The sequence below is a fragment of the Polistes fuscatus genome, unplaced genomic scaffold, assembly GCF_010416935.1.
Source record: "Polistes fuscatus isolate 324 unplaced genomic scaffold, CU_Pfus_HIC Scaffold2, whole genome shotgun sequence".
Classification (NCBI taxonomy): Eukaryota; Metazoa; Arthropoda; class Insecta; order Hymenoptera; family Vespidae; genus Polistes; species Polistes fuscatus.
This window is the reverse complement of record NW_025113096.1, coordinates 1,409,638-1,430,529: the sequence shown is the minus strand read 5'-3', so window position 1 is coordinate 1,430,529 and position 20,892 is coordinate 1,409,638. Positions and strand designations below refer to the sequence as shown.

At 30.8% G+C, this 20,892-nt stretch overlaps 3 protein-coding genes across 4 annotated transcripts in view; 1 reads left to right on the top strand and 2 right to left on the bottom strand.

Annotated features, from left to right (window-relative positions):
- The window catches only part of LOC122516713 (guanine nucleotide exchange factor for Rab-3A-like), a 32,821-nt gene extending 17,102 nt beyond the window's left edge, over window positions 1-15,719 (top strand). Inside the window, exons 1-9 of one of the 2 annotated variants that reach the window (XM_043634758.1) lie at window positions 481-680; window positions 10,156-10,553; window positions 11,227-11,548; window positions 11,755-12,018; window positions 12,154-12,392; window positions 12,721-13,104; window positions 13,416-13,518; window positions 13,622-13,688; window positions 13,805-15,719. In XM_043634758.1, the coding sequence (XP_043490693.1) occupies window positions 10,210-10,553; window positions 11,227-11,548; window positions 11,755-12,018; window positions 12,154-12,392; window positions 12,721-13,104; window positions 13,416-13,518; window positions 13,622-13,688; window positions 13,805-13,884 (1,803 nt within the window). In that variant the 5' untranslated portion in view covers window positions 481-680; window positions 10,156-10,209 and the 3' untranslated portion in view covers window positions 13,885-15,719. Of the gene's footprint in view, window positions 1-480; window positions 681-10,155; window positions 10,554-11,226; window positions 11,549-11,754; window positions 12,019-12,153; window positions 12,393-12,720; window positions 13,105-13,415; window positions 13,519-13,621; window positions 13,689-13,804 lie in introns of those variants that run through there. The other variant, XM_043634759.1, reaches the window with a different exon arrangement.
- A 264-nt stretch (window positions 15,720-15,983) lies between these two features.
- LOC122517103 (methyl farnesoate epoxidase-like) lies at window positions 15,984-18,350 on the bottom strand. The gene is made up of 8 exons (XM_043635474.1): window positions 18,314-18,350; window positions 17,938-18,235; window positions 17,682-17,873; window positions 17,370-17,556; window positions 17,168-17,282; window positions 16,830-17,010; window positions 16,297-16,556; window positions 15,984-16,186 (listed from the first exon to the last, which is right to left on the bottom strand). The coding sequence occupies exons 1-8, from the start codon at window positions 18,348-18,350 to the stop codon at window positions 16,005-16,007; spliced, it is 1,452 nt and encodes a 483-aa protein (XP_043491409.1). The 3' UTR covers window positions 15,984-16,004.
- Window positions 18,351-19,128: 778 nt separating this feature from the next.
- LOC122516714 (peritrophin-48-like) lies at window positions 19,129-20,555 on the bottom strand. The gene has a single exon (XM_043634760.1). It carries the CDS (start codon window positions 19,615-19,617, stop codon window positions 19,138-19,140), a length of 480 nt encoding a protein of 159 aa, XP_043490695.1. The 5' UTR covers window positions 19,618-20,555; the 3' UTR covers window positions 19,129-19,137.
- Window positions 20,556-20,892: the final 337 nt, after the last annotated feature.

Genomic DNA, 20,892 nt, shown 5'->3' with positions numbered 1-20,892 from the left:
ATTTGAACGTTAAATGAATTCTATATAATATTGAAATAACAAACACTATCTAACGGTTCATTTTTCACAATATCGTGAAAATTACATTGAATTCATTTAGTTTAAAATAATATGGTATGAAATAACTAATAAATTTATTTTTTTTTTTAATTTTCACTTAGACCACTTTCATAATTATGGGCACACACACACACATATATATATTATATTATTAATTATTAATTATTAATTATTATATATTAAATATATATAAATTAAATTTCATTAAAATTTATAAATGAATATAATGAAAAATGATTTCCAATTACAATTGGAAATAATATTTAAAGAAAATATAATATATTTACGGGTATAGTTGCATTCTCTCTTTCTGCAGCCCTGTAATTCTCGTGGAGAGAAGCAGGTGGATGAAGAGAGTCTATGAGAAAGGATCGTGGAAGGGGTAGTAAAGTTTGCTAGCTGACAATGGGCCAAGTGGAAAGAGAACGTATGGTCAGTCCGCGGTGAGCCGTCCTCGTAGGCGGATTACCTAGCATATCGTATACACTATCGTATATTAAAATATGAATTAAACAGTGTTATTGTGTGCGCGTGTGCGTGTATGTGGTCATTTAAATTATATTATCGAAATACTTTTCATCGTATTCGTCTTATCGCACATCCAAATCGAGATTCAAAAGGTACCGTTCGTAAACAACCATTTGTTCTTTTTTCTTTTTATTCGATTAACATTGTATAGAAGAAATAGAACAAAAAATACAAAATAAAAGCATGCCTATGTCTAATTATCAATAAGATTATTCATATTTTTTCCTTGTCCCTTCGTTATTGTGTTTATTGATGAACGTTCGTTTATCGATTTAATTTATTTCTTAAAATCACATTGGACAATGAAGAGAAACAGTAGATGAATGAGAGTACGAAGTATTCGTGTGATTTCACTTGCTTTGGTGTGTGTGTGTGTGTGTATGGATCGTAAGCAGGTATATGTATTGCGATTTGATGAGAAGATCGCCTCCGGGACGTATCACACAAAGGGGTAAAAGGAAAAATGTTCGTTTGCTCCGCCTATTTCTTCCCCCTTCCCCACCCTTTTCTCCCAACTCCCTATCTTTAATGTTCTCCAAGTCCACCAACACAGGGTAGGATTTTTCTTACGTAGTCGTATGATTTCCATATTCATGTGCTGTGGGCACATTTATATTAATTAACGAATAAATCTTAATGTTTTTTTTGAAATACCAGTTAATTTATTCACTTATCTTTATCGTAACATGAAACATATTTATATTTTGTCTGTTAGCTGTATTATATTATGTATATAAAAATAAAACAATATACAATGTGTGATTCATTCGTTAGTTTACTTAAAGATGGTTTCATTAGCGACAATTGTAAGCTGTCTGAAAGATGACGTAAGATAATTTATAGTAATGGAGAATATTTGAATGATTAAATTGAATTTTTTTTTTTTTTTTTCGTACAAATAATATTTTAATTTTTGATTAAAATAGTATGGAAATTAATTCGCACATTTAATACAATCTAGCGAGTAAACGAAAAATTATAGTACATTTTATACAGTACATTTTTACAGTATACAGTATAGTTACATTTTATAACAGTATAATTACTATGAAATCGGGGACAAAAAAAAACTGGACAGTTCATGGTAAAGCTCGGATGATATGATCAGAAGACTTATAAGAAAATATGATAATGGGAAAGAAATCAAGGACATCTTTTCTATTGGTTGCAACGATCTACTTAACGTGTTAGCGATTATTATGATTTAACGTTTAAAATAATAATGAATATCGTGTGGTAGAATATTGAATATCGAATAAAATAAAATATTCGAGGAGGTAAATGAATCAATTAATATCATAAATTTATTACCTTGATTCTGACAGTTCATCTGACAATGATAATACAACTGTTGACGATGCATAAGGTAAAATAAATATGAAAATATATAAATATTTGTTAAATTACAATGATAAGCGTATAAAATATGAGATTGTCATCGTAGTATATACAATCGAACGTGGGAAAAGTTATTTCATGTAAAAATATGACAAATATTTAACGTAACATTTGTTAAGCCTTTTTTATTTTTTTTTTTTTTTAAAGAAAATTCATTTCAAAGTTAGAACTATTGGATATGATTTGATTGGTTGTTTTTATGCGAGCTAGTAATGATAAAAGTTAATGAGAAAATTATCACGGAAAATGACAGAGAAATCATAGGATATTAGAGAAAGAGAATGTAAAGGTGGAGTTTCTATTAGTTTGAAATTACCGTGACGTTATGGTTAAAATATTTTTAATTGTAAAATACGCTGTATTACACGTAAAATCTTCCATCTGGCTGATTGTAATTAAAATGAGAGAGAATCTCAACGTGTCCCCGTTAATGGAAAATGTTCATTAACAAATTGTAACCAATGCATATTTATACAGTAATTGAATCAGCTTGCTTAACACACGTTTGTCTTTTTTTTCAAAACATCGTAGAAAATTAAACAATAAATTAGATTTTTTTATGTCCGTGGAGAATGAGGATCTGAAAGGAATATGATGTTTAATTGGCTGAAACGAGTAACAATTGCCCTTATTCTTGCTTCGAGTAATTTTATACCGCACGTATTGTAAAGGTTTGTGTGAAAAATATTCGGCTTTTAAGAAAGTATAGTAAATTAGGTTTAGGATTCGAACCCAGGTCTTCCGCTTTCCGGACGACTGCTCTAATCATTTTAATCTACTCAAGAAGAACCCTTCGGTCACTCACACAACCTCTTCACGAATGTTTACTCATTAGGAAAAGAGGTTGCACGTTCCCACGGTATTTTCTCTATTGGAAACGAAAAAAAAGAAGATTAATCTGATGCATAAGAAAAAAAAAGGAAATGAAGTATGATAGAGTAGTATTAAAATACAGTCAAAGTGAATTTTCACTGATGATTGATCGTAAAAATATAATATATATGAAAATAGATTTATGATTTTGGTAATCATATACAAAACTATGAAATATAAAATTGTATTCTGTGGATTTGAAGAATGATAAGGGTAAAGATAGGTGCGGCAACGATCGAAAATTTTCCTTTTGCCCCTTTGTACCCTTCTCAACCCGTTCTTCACGACGATGTGCAATATATATATCTATATATACTATACTATACTTCATATATAGTGTGTATGCTCACTTGTCGGCTCGAGCAAGTGCACGAGCTCGAAACTGTGCTCGTTAACTCTTTTGAAACGTCATCTCGAAGAGCACAGGATGAGATACAGCGAAGTGGAAGTCCTTGCTTTCAGTCGAAAAGTACCTACTAATGAATAGAGTTGCGGTAATCTTCTAATTATAATTGCTCGACGAGCTACGGCCAAATTTCTCTTGACACGAAAAAGGATTTTAGGTAGTGGTGGTGGTACTGGTGTAGTATTTGTTAACGTTGAACGGGGCCAGGCCAGCGAGGCTTGATTATTCGGAATTTGCTGCTCCATTGTGTTTGCTTTTAATTCGATTCGCGAAGTACTTTTTCTTTTTTTTTTTTTTAGAAAAAAAGAAAAGTATTATGTCTTTTCTTGTATTTTTGTTTGATATATTAATTAATTTAGTAATAAAATGTTCTTTTTTGTTTTTTTTTTAAATAAACGGGCGATAAGACGCTCGTAGAAATTTTAGAAAAATTTTTTTAACGTCGCGAAGGAATCGTAAATAAAAAGAATTTTTTGTTTTAAATAGCGGATACTTAAAGTGATGTATATATACATATTTAACAGCGAAAGAGTGCAAGGCCAGGGCCGTATATTGTGGGAACTCTTTATTCGTGTATTTATGATGCTTCCGTCAATACTTGCCAAGTTCTTGTTAAAGACTGCGAAGCTAATTTATTTCAACGTAGTACATAAAGTAGAATCGAGTGAACGAATTATTCTTATATAGAAAGTAACTTAGAAATGAGAACGATGATTATACGAAAGGAAGTTCGTACGTTTTAGTCAAACAAAGCGAGTGAAAATATATCTGTATACCTATGAAATGTAAATTGAAATAAAATTAACGATCGCTTTATACAAGAATTACGTTATACAATTCATATATACAATTTCTATGGTAAACGTTTTAAAATAGATATTTTAAATAGACCAAATTGATAAACGTGTGACGTCAAATCGAGTTAAATTCGAAACGAGTGATCAAACGGACACGTTTTCTACCGTCAAGGATATATCAATTCATTTTTATTCGAATAAAAACAGACAAAACAATGACATTGTCAGTATCGTATTATATTATATTATATGTGCATATATATATATGCAAGTCAGGTTCGATTTATATGCATGGTAAAAAACAGAATCTAAACGTAGCACGTACGGGTAAGCTTTTATTATTGTACCGAAGGAAATGGGAGTTATAATTTGGTGGGTACGGCCACAATGATAATTGGAATGCTTCGATGAAAGTGTGTAGATAATGACATGATAATTTCAATAACGCGTAGATGAGAAAATTTTGTACGTGAAAGATCATTCGATGCATCGAACAACGAAGTTAAACTAATTGTAAGTTATAACGATAACGTGTATATATATATATAAATTCGTGTGAAGAATATGACGAAGTTACTGAGAATAGAAATTCTCTGAAGAAAGCATCGAAGGTCGATAGGGGTGGGGGACACATATATACATATTATATATATATATATATATATGTATATGTATTCGTCAAGGAAGAGAAAGGAGAAATAAGAAAGATATTTTTGGAGTAGCTTATTCGAAGTTCACGTTTGTGTGAGCTGTTGGTTAAGTTATTCGAAAAATATTGAAACATGTGTTAGATAGAGAAATATTATGTTATCTTTCGCATATTATGGTAATTCGATTGCGCATATATTTTTTAATAAGATTTTCATGTATCACATTAGCCGAATTTTTCTATTTAAGTGATACGAATCAATATTCATTCTTATTTAAATATAATATAGAATTTACGTTTGAATCTATTTCAAAAAATTATTATTGAATTTAAATACGTTAAATTTTATTATTCGATAACGAAAAAGTTTTCTTGGATTTTCTAATGAAACCGTTAAAAAAGAAAAAAACCATTCATATACTGTTGAAAATCTAGAGACAAATTCTTAGCTTTCTTTCAATTTCTAGATCAAAACTCAACTCAATGAAAGATTATTATTCTTAATCAAGTTCAAATTGATGAGAAAAAGAAATAAAAAAAAAAGAATTCGAACGTTACAATGAAAAAGTAACAAGCATCGGAATCCACCGATGTGTAGTTTTCTTTGTAGAAAAAAAAAGAAAAAAAAAACCCAGAAACGATAAAATTCGTGGTAGAAACTAAATCAACGATCTAAAGTCAGCGTTATGAAGTGGAGCAAGCACCAGCAAGACTTTGGAGAGCTCGGCATCAGCATATCACGGCTGGCGAGAGTCGAGTGCCACTCGAGACGGGATGCTCGAAAGCAAATTAGCGTTTGGCGGGATTCCTTTGTTGGTGAGAGACAGAGACAGGGATAGAGATAGAGAGAGAGAGACCAAGAGAAACTGGGCTTTATCATTTAGTTGTGTTCTATGGGCGTGAATGGAGCGTCATTACATGAGTACAGTGTACCCGTTCGTACCATTCGCCGCCTTCCAGCGTGCGATCTCGATGTGAACCGTGACGCAATGTTCGCATGAACGTCCCATTTGACGAAGCCAAGGATATATATATGTATATGTATATGTATGTATACGTATGTACATGTAAATGTATACGTATGTATATGTATATGTATGTATACGAATGTATATGTATATGTTTATGTATGTATACGTATGTATATGTGTACGTATGTATATGTATAGGTATGTATATGTATAGGTATGTATACGTATGTATATGTGTACGTATGTATATGTATAGATATGTATATGGATGTATATGTATGTATATGTATATGTATATGTATGTATAGGTATAGGTATACGTATGTATATGTATATGTATATGTATATGTATGTGAAGATATTCGTGCGATTCGAAACACCTCCGCACTTTTCCACGCTTCTCCCTCGTGTCTTCTTTCCCGTTCTTCTTCGTGCGAGTCAATTTTCAACACTTACGTTTAGAAAAATATACTTTTTTTCTTTATTTCTTTTTGTTAGCCGAGAAGACAAATTTTGTGTACGGTGAGTGAGTGGTTGGGGAGGGGGGCAGGAATGGATTATTTAAGCGCGTAAAAAATTTTACGACGTTTGTTTCCGTTTCGAAGATAATTCGTAACGGAAATCACGTTAAAAATGTTTCGTTGAAAAGGAAACAAATTGTTATTGTATTTTTCTGCTCTTTTTTTTTGTTTTTTTTACGTGTAACATTTTTAGATGAATCAGGTGCGAGACAAGTTTCGTTTATAATGTGAGATTATCAAGCACGTATAAAATTTGGTGACGCGTTTGCTTCCGTTTCGAATTTGTCGGTCGTAAACGTTCAGATAAATTGACTAATTAATTTCTATCTTTTTTCTTTTTCTTTTGTTTTTCAAATGTATTTTTTAGATGAATCAGATGCGAGTGAATTTTTGATACTCACATTTAGAGATATATTTTCTTATGCTAGAAGAAAAATTTCGTATTCGGTGTTAGATTTTCAAGCACGTATAAAATTGACATAATTATTTTATTACTTTTTTTCATCAAATGTTTTTTTCTTTTTGTTAAATAAATCAAATTAATATATAACCATTTCAATTAATAAAATTGAAAATATTCCATTATATCTTTCCATTGGTTGTTTTACCGAGCCGTAAAGGAATTTCAAATGAATGAATCTTTGGATTTTGCTAGTAACTGAGAGATTACTTAGCACAGTTTGTTTTCTTTTCTTTTTTCTTTCTTAAATGAAATTTTCCAAGTTTTAGTTGAATCTTCGTGAGCACTCAACACGATGACTCCGTTATATTATTATATACGTCTTTCGTACGTGATCTTTTCGTTTGTGGAACAAACGTATCGAACAAAGTGCTTTTGTAGAAAATAATATTGAGTATAAAAAAAGATTTGTACACTTTGTAACGATCCGTAGGGGGAAGGAGGTGGGTTGGAGGTGCGTGATACTTTTGTTCGAATCGACACGTAGACGAAAAAATATTCCTTTTTCCTCTTTTCTTTCTTTTTTTTCTTGTTAATTCAAACTTCGTACTTTGATACCTGATTGTTTCTACGAGTTCAGCAAGAAAAAAGAAGAACAAAAATTCAATCAATAAAACCGTTCGTATTATATCATTATTAATTATGCGAAAATAAAAATTCTTTCTTTATTATTATTAAATAAAAAGAAAAAAAGAAATTAAATGAAACAACGTATCGAATTTAATTGGAAAGATCGAAAGATGAAAATTAATAACGAATTAATTCCTTCCAATTGATTTATATAAATTGTTATAAAATTCTAATACGATTTTCAATCAGTGAGAATAAATAAATAAATAAATAAATAAATAAATAAATAAATAAATAAATAAAAATTCTCATTCGTGAGAGCACGCGGTTTGCTTATTTTCCCCGTTACGAGATATCGTACAAATTAATTTGATTAAAACCACGAAAAGTGAAACTATAGATATACGATAATCGATAATAATAATAATAATAATATAACGATTGTCCTGTGAAAATTGTAGAACAACGAGTAGTATAACGCTTACGTAGTTTATTCTGGTTATACTCGAAGCTATGAAAAAAAACATTTCCGTCGATAGCATCGATAAATTGTTGTTAGTTATTTAAAAAAAAGGGTTACTGCGGTATGGTATGGCGTGGTGTGGTGGGGTGAGGTGGGGTAAACCTTTCATCGTGAGTTAGCGCCAAGGAATTCAACTAACTAACATAAGATCGATTAGTAACGTCGTTAAATCAACGCCAAAAGGAGTGGAAGAAAATAGAACGAATTTATCAGATCCGCCATGAGCCATCTTAGCGTAACGATCTAACAGCGTGGCATTCATGGTTGCAAATTAATAAAGAAAAAAAAAAAGAAAAGAAAAAAAAACGTACCAACATGGAACAATAAAAATTTGTACTCGTGCCTTTGATATTAAATCTTCCACCCTGTCAGTATTTATTTCTAAAAATCGTTAATCTCGTTCGAGTTGTATAAAAATGAATGAATTTCTCTTCCTCTCTCTCTCCCTCACCCCTTCTCCACCGATTAAAATAGTGGAATTAGTTTTGATTTCGCTAATGGAAAACAAAAAATTAGTTAATTCGTTATTTTTCAGTTTCTTTTCTTTTCTATTTTTTTTTCCTACTCGTTAGATGTAAAAAACGTAGTGGCAATTAGAAGACTAGAGAACGATGAAGAAAATGAGAAAGAAAGAGAGAGAGAGAGAGAGAGAAATGAGAGAGAAAATTAACTACGCCTCGTTTCTTAATTGACTTAATTCAGGGTAAAGTGTGGGAGTAGAAGGGGGTGGTGGGAGGGTGGGAGGGTGGGGGAAAAGGAATGCTATGACCGGTTGATTCCCAAGTACCGTTTATGCAATGCGAATGACTGAGAACGAGTGACGTGATGCAAGCGACATCGCACTTGTGCTTGTGCTTGTTGTTGTTGTTTGTAGATCTTGAAGAAGAAGAAGAAGAAGAAGAAGAAGAAGAGGTGGTGCATGTGAGATCTCTAAGCCAAGGAGAGAGAATGAAAGAAATATATCGAGGTTTCCAACTTGGCGTATCTCGGCTCAACTCGGGATTACTCGATTCGCGTTTAACGATCAAGAAATATCTCGGTCATGGTATTTTTGTTTGATTTAGATTCGCACGAAATATCGAAGGTTTTTCTTCTCATTGAAAACGTTTTGCAATTAGTTAATAGATAGAATGATTCGTATATTCGAATATACGCGCGAGAAATATATTTTTTTTTGTATATTTTATATATATTATGTTTTGTTATATTATTTATATATTTTATTTGATTGTTTTACTTATTTTCGAATTTTGTGGATATTTATCGGAAAAAGAAATTTATTTTGTAATCGCGATCGTTAGTTTATTCCTTTATCGAGGAATTTAAGGAAAGGAATTTAAGAAAGATGGGTTTTTTTTTATTTTGTTATTGGAAACGTTGTAATTAGTTAATAAAATAGTTTGTATATTCGAAACATATTTTATATTATATTTTATATGTTTAACTTATTTTATATATGTTTTTGGATATTTATTCGTAAAAAAAGAAAAAGAAAGGATACGAAAATTATTTTGTAATCACGATCGTAAAATTTTTCCTTTATCGAGGAATTTAAGGAAAGAAATTTAACAGAGATGGGTTTTTTTATTTTTTTATTGGAAACGTTGTAATTAGTTAATAAAATAGTTCGTATATTCGAAACATATTTTATGTGTTTAACTTATCTTATATATATGTTTTTGGATATTTATTCGTAAAAGAAAAAATAAGGATACGAAAGTTATTCTGTAATCACGATCGTAAGTTTATTCCTTTATCGAGGAATTTAAGAAAAGGAATTTGTAGTAGGTACGTCTTAACAGAGATGGTTCGTGAAAGTTTCGAAATATTTAGGTCGATGATAGTGTACAGTGGGTATCATTGTGCATAGCACACGCTCGTATGCAATAGTCGGACCGGATACGTCCAGTCTCTCTGTTGATTTCGTGGATCCGTGTCACGCAAGACCACGATACTCGTCCCTCTCAACACGTCCTGTCACGAATGACAAATTATTTCTTCTGGCATATAAAAGTCATCGTTGTTTTAAAACCAAACCAAAAGAAGAACAAAAAAACACACACACACACACACATACACACGGATAGATCAATTTACGATATTGCTTTCGGTGAAAATAAACAGTGGATACTTTGATAAGTAAATAATTGAATCTCTCCTACTTTACAAAAAAAAAGGGATGTAATTCGATCTTCTATTGCTAATAATTAAATTGATATCAATTTCGTTGTGGAAAAAAAAGCACTTATAGTATTATATTATAGTAGTATAGATAGAAATTTAATAACGATCGAAATAAGAAACCCTTTCCCACCCCCTTCTTCTTCTTCTTCTTCTTCTTTTAGCTTATCGATAAAGATAAAAATAATCGTTGATGATGTGTTTTATTTGTATAAAAGTTGCAGATAGAAAAGAGACGAAGTAAAACTGTATTATAAACGTATCCAGTTGCGATGAAGGCGGTACAGGAACAACAGCAACCGGAATCGATAGAATCCAACGAATCGGTTTCCGCCTCTTCGAATGAGTACGCCTATCGACCATTGACAACGAAACACCGAAGAGCCGGAAGTACCGGTACTACCGGAGATGAGGAATACACCACAGACGAAGATGAACTTTATCCGGACGAGGCCGATTGCACGATCGGTTCTACGTTACATGCACCTCATCCGATTCTTAAATCCGATCTTGCAAGAGCTGCGACAGATTTATTTGGATACGCGAACAAGAGGGAGGATGAAGAGGAAGAACCTACCAGTCTCTTCGACGAAGATGACAAATTTCTTAACAACAGGTTAGCCTACGAGGGTGCCCCCTTTTTGTTTTTTTCGATTCACACCTCGTATTCATTTTTTTCTTGCTGTACACGTTTAACTTTTTTGCGGTACAGTATTTCAAATAGTTGTCTAGATTTTTTAATACATTTTTAATGAAACAAATGTTGATATATTTTGATTAATACAAGTATCGTATAATGTAGCATCGTAAAAACTAAAAATAGTTTAATTACATTTGTGTAACATTTACGGAAATATAAATTTATGTGCACGTGCAGCTATTGCAATATTTAACGAGGTGGGATACTTTTAAATTCCACCGTGTATCAAAGAGTTAAAGAAAACTATAAAACAAAAATCATTGCGTTTAATGAAAATATAAATAACAAGCATAAATCTGAAATATCAATTAGACTGAAGTGCTATGACATTGATGAACAGGAATTTCAACCTTTCGTTAACGTCATTTCGGATGTATAAATATTGATCTTCCCTTGTCATAAATATGTTCTACAATGTTTAAGGATTCGATACAAATCGAGTATTATTGAAAAAAAAAAGAAATTAGCTTCGAAAATACTTAGCACACTTTCTGTGTTTGTTGGGTTCCAAGTGTGAAAGGATTAATTGAATTTATTTTCTTTTAATTGACTTTTTCTATAACCAGACTCGTTTTTCTTTACATTTAAGTTCTAGTTTAGTCAAATCGAATTCACTCTTCGTATACAACGACAAGATACACAGTGTTTTAACGAGGCATCGAAGTCCGACGACAATGAACGAAAAGAAGCCTAGCGAGTCTATCCTAAGCACGCATGCGTACAAGTCGGAGATTCAGGTACCTGCTACTCAGACTATAACTAATTTGGATGTTAGGTTGGGCGAAGAGAAAATAAACGATATTATGGAAGAAGACACAGCTATTAAACGGGAAGATATTTGTTCGTCATCGAAATCATCGTCATCGTCAACGTCATCGTCATCAGATATATCGTCTAGGAAAAATGTTCAGGTAAATATAATTAAAAAATTCATCGTTAACATTGTTTTCAATGTATTAAGATATTTTTGTTAAGAAACTTTTAATAGAAAATAATGAATAATTAAAAATATATTTGAAAAGATTCGTTATTATTGTTGTTATTGTTGTTGTTGTTGTTGTTATTGTTGTTGTTGAAATTAATAACGGAAATAAATAAATATTTCGGTTGAACGTAGGCTGAAACGAGAGTTAAGGAAGAAGAAAGTTCTGTAATAAAGGATTCAAATGATCATCATCATCATCATCCACCCTCGCCAACTACAGCACAATGGGGTAGAGCCGTGGCAGAGGTGAAAGAACACGCTGTGGCCAAATTGCAAGAGGAGTTGAAGAGAGCACACGAGGAATTGAAATTGAAGGATGAAGAAGTGGGTAGGTTGTCGAGGATTCGGCAGGACGTCGAAGCCGAATTGGAGGAATTAACCGCCAGTTTGTTTCAAGTACGTAGTGTCGTGTCTCGTGTGTCGAGAATTGATATTCGAAAATTATAAAAAAAGAAAAAAAGGAAAAAAAGAAAAAACGATATGAAATATTAAGCAGCAAAATGTATAATTAAGATTTTTTTTTTTTTATAGGAAGCGCACAATATGGTGCGGGAGGCAAACGTGCGTCAAGCAACGGCGGAACGTCTTTTGGAGGAGAGTCGAATGAAAGCCGAGGTTTTAGCAGCCGAAGTGACTGCATTAAAAACTTTGGTTTTGACTTCGACACCGGCAAGGCCAAATCCTCATTTGCATCCTCAGATTGACACGAGATGTCGTTTGAGTTCGAACGACGAATCCCAGCAAAGTATTTTCGCTAAGAAACATCGAAGGTAATTCTTTTCTTTTTTTTTTCTTTTTTTTTTTATCTGCAAGCGGAAAGAACAATCTAATAATAATAAATTTAACAAATGTATATATGTGGGATTATAACTCTTCGAGGCACGGTGATATTAACAGTGCGTTCCAACTTTATTTTTCATGCGTAAACGCGTGCAATATTGAATTATTATTATTATTTCGATATGCACGTTTTGTATATTTTGTATACGTTTTTATTTATCTAAAATTTCGTGACTCGAAGAGTTAACGAATATACGTCGTAGCGAGGAATTATTATTAACGAAAAATTGATTAAACTTTTTTTTTTTAATCAAAAAGGTCGCCGTCGCATTTCAATCTGAAATATGGCCGAGAAAATTCGCCACCGGAGTCACCTGTTAAGGAACAGAGGCCATCATTACCGAGCGATAGGGAAACATTAACCAGGGATTGGAAGAAAGATCGTGAAAAGGATAGAGACAAGGATTGTAAGGATCTAGGATTGGAGGTAGATCCTAGAGTACATACGGAGTTCCTTAGGTGGAAGGCAAATCCTTGCGTAGATAAAAGCGATCCATTTGTTGCCAGAGTGTTCAAAGAAGATATAGATCTTTGTTTAGATTTTCCTAATAAAGAACTTGGTTCGAGAGTACGACAAGCTGTTCTAGATGGAATCATTTTCATCGAGGCTGTCAGTGATAAGACCAAACTTGCCTTTCCTAAGTACGTATTTATATTTATATATAAATGTAACAATAATTATGAAAGTGGTCTAAGTAAAAATTAAAAAAAAATAAATTTATCTATTATTTCACACAACATTATTTTAAACTAAATTAATTCAATGTAATTTTCACGATATTGTAAAAAATGAAACGTTAGATAGTGTTTGTTATTTCAATATTCTATAGAATTCATTTAATGTTTAAATGTAATCTTAAGAAATATATGACTTAGACCACTTTCATAATTATGGACAGGTATATCAATTGAACTATAATAATTTTAATTGTATTCTTTATTATATTTTGTAGAAAATGTGCACTGCTCGAAGCACCAAAGCAATGCCATTATCGCATGAGACTGGGTGATCAAGAGAATCAATGGCATTGTATCTCTCAAATTTGTCGCAACCGAGTTAGTGTTTGTTTCTTTTTTTTTCATTTTAATTTTAATCACCAAATATTTTCCCCCATACAATTTGATATATAATTAACCGATAATTCTTTTAACGATTTAGATTATAGCGGTCTGCGATTTTCTCAATTATTTACGTTACGTGGAACGAGGTCTTGTTAAAAGTTCAGGTAAATTATACGATCGATTATTTTGATATAGTCTTATCCGTTGATTTAAAATTTTATACTTTGATTGTATAATAATTCTTTGGTGGGGGGGTGTATTTTTGTTTTGTTTTTTATAGTTCACGACGTATATTGGGAAATTACACGGCTACGTAAAGAGATGGTGTTCGCTCGGCTTGGTTTGGTGCTTTCATCCTGAAGTATTTTTCTAGGGGAATTTCATCTAGTCTGGAAATATAACGGCCGTAACGCGGACCTAGAAAATTTTATTTTGTTAATTTTTTTTTATTTTTTTTTTTTTTTTTTCTCTTGGAATGATCCACGAGGGAGGAAGAAAAATTGTTGGAGAGAGTCCAAGGTTCAAAGGATTAATGTAAGATAATATTATTGGATCGTGAAGTAACGATCGATTATAGTTGTCTTTATTTGACATGGAGGAGTGATTGTTTTATGAAATCAATCTCTCATTTCGTATATCCTACTCTCTCTCTCTCTCTCTTTATTTTACTGTCGCTATTTAGTATATTAGATTGCACTTATTGCCAATTGGGGAAAGAGATAATGACAAAGCGACAATGCAATTGATCCACGGGGCTGTGAATGATCTTTAAAAGAAGAAAAAAATGAAAAAGCAAAAAAAAAAAAAAAGAGGCAAAAGTTAGACGTTGTCGACAAGTTCCCTACATGACAAATGTATATAAGAAATGACGTTTTTTGAATCTATATTACTTTATACGATTAGAAATAGAGATACATTGAAAATGTTACGGACGTTTGTGCAATGAGAAACAAAAAAAAAAAGTAAAGAACTTGAGAAAAGAAAAGAAAAAGGGGTTGATACGACGCGTAGCGATCGTCACTAAAAAAAAAAAATGTTGATATTCGTTGTTATATTATATTTGTGAGTATACATTATTGATATTATTACCTGTAGATAAAAAGCGAGAGAGAAAAAGAAAACAGGAAAAAAAGGAAAAAAAAAAAGTAAGGAAAAAGTATGATGAATAATGTTTTATGTGGACCAGAAGGAATATCTTTGAATAGTTTAAAATATACAAAATGTAGAAATCATTTATCTATTTCCCGCATTCGTCCTAGACGTTTATTATATCGAACAGCGAAAATTCTCTGTCGAGGTTAGTTTATATAATTACGTTTAAAGAAATGCTATAGGAGAATTATTAGTTATTATTAATACTTGTATGTATGTTGCGCGAGTTGTTAATATCCATGAAGGTGCATATAAAACGTAAAGCAAAAAACAAAAAAAAAATAATTAATTTATTTGCGATAATCTCATATGATAAATAATCAATCTTCCGTATGTTATTATTTAGACGATCTTTTTTTAGGAATTAGCAATCTCTCAATCCAATTTTTCTACGCGGCTTTTACGTATACGAGCTGAAACGTATTTTCAATTCGTTCGATATAAATATATATATAATGATATTTTGCTATTTCGATATTTCAAAGTTATGATATATTAGAGAGATCTCTTCGATTTACATGTTGAAAACGAAGTTAATTAGCAAGCTGATTATAAATATTATAATGACTTCGTCGACTGAATGGCGATATTTATAGTCTTCCAATGATTTCCTTCGATTTACAATATAATTAGGATTTTTTGGTCAAATTATTATTACGAGACAATGCGAATATCGAATCAAATTCGCTGAATGAAATATTATTGTTAATATATATATATGTTGTAGAAGTAACAAAAATTTTTTTTTTTCTTTTTTCGTATTGTAAATCAATCTTGATAAAGTTTACTCTACACACACATATTTCGTAGGAACAAGTATCGCTGATTATAATTGAGGGAAATGCGAAAATTCTAGCCGTAATTTGTTTTTTTCTTTTTTCTTTTTTTTTTCATTAACGGCGAATATTTCCTGTAAATACAAGAACTTACTATTACTATTACTACTACTTGCCTATCGAATGTAAATAGACTGTCAAAATGAGATCTGAAAAGATTCTTGTATTTAAAAGAAAAGAAAAATAATAAAGGTAAATTTCATTGTTCGATCGATTTTTTCTTTTAAAATACATTTTCGTTTTTTTTTTGAAACTATATGTTCATCGTTTAACATGAATTGATTGTAAGAAAATGATTGACCCTCGCAGATCGAAGTAAATGACAATATTTCAAATGATAAACGTTTATATGGCACGTTACGTGTGCGTATATCAGTCTTTTTATTTATAATAAGTAATATAATAATAGTTTGTTTATTGTTCGCAATTATTCTTACGTAATTAAATGCATTGAGATTTTTTCTTTTTTTGTCTATTAATCTTTCACGATTATTATATTCGTTTTTTAACGACGAGATTTATCGGCGGGGGTGAGATGGTAAAACCATCGATACCTGATAAATTAGGTTCGGGATATCCTGGAGCTATGGCAAAGTAAAATTTTTGCAGCATGCAAGCGGTTACCAAGAAGAGTATATTTTTGGCAAGAATTTCACCTGGACATCTTCTACGACCTGTACAACAAAAATAGAAAATTATTATTAGTAAATATGCAAAATGAAAATATTTAATAAGGTGATACATTTATAAAAAAAAAAAATAATTACGTAATATATACGAGTACCTAATCCAAATGTCATAATCCAAGGATCGTCACAATATTCTCCATTTTCATTGATAAATCTTTCAGGTCTAAAGACATTGGGATCACCCCAATGATTTTTATCCATATGAACGCTCATCAAATTTGCTAACATAGTTGAATCCTTTTTTATATTGTATCCTAGCAAAGTTGTATCGTTTATAGCACGATGGGGTACCGAAGTCGGTCCTACGTTTCCCATTCTTGCAACTTCCGCAAGAGTTGCTTGTAAATATGGTAGTCTGTGAGATTTAAATAGAAACAATAATTCCATAATTATGAATAAATATATCGCACTAGATTTCTATTATGTTCTAGATAAGTTAGTTCACTTGATTTATTATTCATTCGTTACATTGTATTGACTATGATAGTTCATATTATTTCTTTCTCTTGGAATGAGATTATTATAACACATTGTAGCACTTACGTTATATTCAATTACGATTTATAAATAATGTTTATAAAAAAAAGGAAAAGAAAATTGTGAAATAGAAAGAAACAATCGAATATACCGATTTCTATTTGCCAGACGAGGTAAAATATCTTTCCCAAGAACGTCGTCCAATTCGTCGTGTATCTTTTTTTGTATATCTTGTTTTACCGATAGAAATGCTATCACGAAACCTATTGTATTGGTGGTTGTTTCAATCGAAGCAACGAAAAGATCTCTGATTAGTGCTATCAAGTTTTCATCTGTAAACACCATCGATATCAATTTTACTGTATAATTTTTTGTATAATTTTTATTGTATTTTATTGTATAATTTTTGCACGTAAAATCAAACTAGAAATGTTAAACAATTAATATATATAGATAATAAGATGTTTTAATAATAAATAATATTCTTACCGTTGAAGCATGAAGGTGAAGATAAATTTTTCGTTTTCATTTCATTTAAATAAATATCGATTAGGTTCGTCGGTTCATTTTGTATTTTAGTCTCATCGTGTCTTCTTATCATTTTCTATAATTAATAAACATTTGTTTATATATATCTATTATGAAAATGAATTAAAACAAAATTATATTACAATATATTTGACTGTATTACTTTGAAGTATAACCACATTCGATTATGGCGTTCTTGGATTTGAGTATATCCCGTTAGACTTGGGAAAATATATCTGAGAAAAGGTAAATAATTTATTATACGACCGGCCGTGTTGTAACCTTTTACATTTTCTTTCATTATCGCGATAACCTCCTTCAATTTCGGATTTTCTTGATCCAATTGAAATCTGACGAAAAACGTACAACGAAGGAAATATAATTAATTTATTTATTGAAAGTATATTAGACAATTAATATATATTTAGTGGTCTTATTAAATGTATAAACGTTTATTTAAATTAAATATACTCACTTCGATCCTGTAATAAGAAACCAAAAACTTGCAATAACAGCGATAGAAACGAGATCATATATTTCTGTAATTGGGCCATTTTTATCTGCCAATTTTTCGATCATTTTTAACAAAGATACAGTATCATCCAGTATCATATCTTCCATGTTTGTTTTATCAAAGCCGAGATGTTTCAAAGTTTTTACTGTGAATCTATATAATTAATATAAAAAGTTAATACATTTTTTTCTAATTTTTTTTTTTAGTTAAACATTACCGTCTATGTTCCGACCATACGTCTCCATCGTTAAATATCAATCCCCTGCGTTCGCCACCTGTTCTTAATCGTATTTCGAAATTATTTGGTCTGCCATCGAATTCAGTTCGACTTAACATTTCGATAACAGCGTTCCTTCCCGAAACAATTATAAACGATTGACCGAATCCAAGTTTTAAATGTACGACCGGTCCGTAAATTTCAGCCAAATAACACCAAACACGTACGTGAAATCGTATTTTCTTCAGTAAAGATTTAATATCCCACATATTTCCGATTATTGGTAACCCTGGTGGACCTTAAATGATATATATTATTAATTCAATTACGTTTTTTTTATGTAACACGATTAATATTATTTTGAAATAATAATTACCTGGCGGCAAATTTTCAGATCTTTTTCGATCGATCATTATTTTGACGAACAACAATATTATTATCGCATTAATCACGAAAAACAACATTTTTCAGTGAACTTAACTTTTGACACATCGAGTTTAATGAATATTCACGATATTTTGAGAGAAGTATCGAAAGTAATACAAGAATTATTAACGAAGTATAATATTAAACAAGAACGTTCGTGACATTTCGCGTTGCGAGTCAGTTCGAAACTAATTTTTCCTTTCACTTCTGCAGCAGCTTAGAACTTGTCCGGTTTAGAAGTTTTATATTGCATACTATGACACTTTCTTCGGAATACTCAGACTCTTACGTGCAAACCATTTGCGGAAGTTCTTGCAATGTTTATACAGTTATATAAATAACGTGTACTTATAAATTAAATTTCTTTGTAACTATTAGCTATTAATGTACTATGGAAGAAAATTCTTCCGTTTACTTTCATTTATAGATAGAAACGATACGTGATTCTAAATCGGGTTGAAAAATATTAAATAAGAATATTGAAGATATACGGGGTGTCCCAATTGAAGGAAACCGTATAAAGAATTTCTTTGTTTTTAATAACATGAACAATATTGAATGAAACAGTTGAATAATATATATAATTTATATATATAATTTATTATTTAAATTATTTATATAATAATATATAATTAAAAACAAAACATAATAATAACAGAGAAAATATCAACGGTGTGACAATTTATTGCGATTAAACATTTTCAAAATCAATTGTACAATACATATATCGTAATACGTAATTGTAATGATATTTTTCTCGTACAATTCTTACGATTATTTGTTTATTATAGGTGTAGTAGAAGTAGTAGTAGTCGTAGTTGCAACGCAAGTGTAAGCTGTACGCAAAACGCATAATTGTCTCGTAGGATCGAAAATAGTCTCGTTTGGACATCTATATATTCTTTTAACATAACCATTAGTGCTCTGATAACACAAGTAATATTGTTTACAAGTTGGATCGACTATGGGAAATCGACCAGCTGTTAAACACTGATACGGACTGGGTGTAGTTTTTATGCAAGGATACTGTGTTGGTAATACGCATGCTTCATTATCTGGAAAGAATACTGTACCATCGGGACATTTATAAATCTTAATAGTGGAATCAGAATTGCACTGGTAATAGTATTGACAAGTGACATCTTCCAAAGGACAAAAAGCACCAGGTGTACACGTAAGTTGTGCTTTCACCGATAAATCGAATATCCAAAGCGTTAACAAGAAAGCTTTGAAAGTAATGTCGAACGCACCCATTTGAATTTTCGAATGGTTATTTAATGAATTACGTGAATAATACTACGCTGATTTCATTCGTTTCTTGCTGTTTTATAGGTCACACGTTTTTTTTCTTTTTATCTACTTTATCAGTTATAACTTGATTTAAGTTGATTAAATGCTTTATTTGAACGGTGTTACATTGTTTAAGTAAGTAGAGCAAATTCCGCGAAGTGAACTGGTTTTCTAGGAAAATCATTGATAACGCCAATAACGTCCTTGAGTGAAATTCGTCGTCAAAGTTAAAAAGAAAGTCTCTCGTAGTTTTATTTGACGACGATAGATTTAATCATTGTTCTAACTGTAGTGACACGACGACGAGAACACAGAGAACCGACTTTCGATCACGTAGATTTGCCATTACTATTATAATTTCCTATTATTTCCTTCGTTTTATTCGTTTTACGGTGGAAATATTTATGACGATGGTTGTTAATTTAAATAAATATTTGCGAGGAAAGGTTGCATAGATAATAATAATAATAATATGTTTAGTTCAAACGCTTGTAAAATATTCGTAATGTGTATCTGACGATAAGTGAATTTTTCTTTGATTTTTTTATTGTTTTAGAGATGAATTGATATTGAATTTGTTATATAATTTAATGCATTGATATTGTTATGTGTTCTGTCTCCTGTCTTATAGGGCTCGAGACCATCACTTTCACCGTTAGTACTCAAATTTATCATTCACGTTGACGCAATCCTATTATACTTTCAACCGGTGTACGTAAAACGATTTGTTTTACGTATCCCAAATAATTATGTATATTTATACAATTTTGCGAACATGCAATAACATTTTAAAGAAATTTTTTGAGAGCAAATTTTGTATCAGTTTAACACTAAAACCCCATCACTGGCATCTTCAAATGCTTCCGATAATTTGTGTAAGAATTTTATAATTTATAAACAAAATGCAGTAAAAAAGCATAAAATTTGTATATTATTTGTATATTAAAATTTCATTTTACATTAATATATATATATATTTTTTTAAATATTTTTATCGTTAATAACTGTCCTCATTTTATTAATTAATTATCATTATTTTCCCATTCGCAAAAAAAATCCAACGTGATTTTATATAATAATCGAGAAAAATCTAAATACTCTAACGTAATTTAAATAAAAAAAAAAAATTAGACGAAAAATAAAAATATAAACAACTTGCAATTAGCAAATAAGATAATAGAAATTTAGTCGTAAACATTTTAGAGGAGATACAAAACTCGTTCTAAACATAAGTCCTTG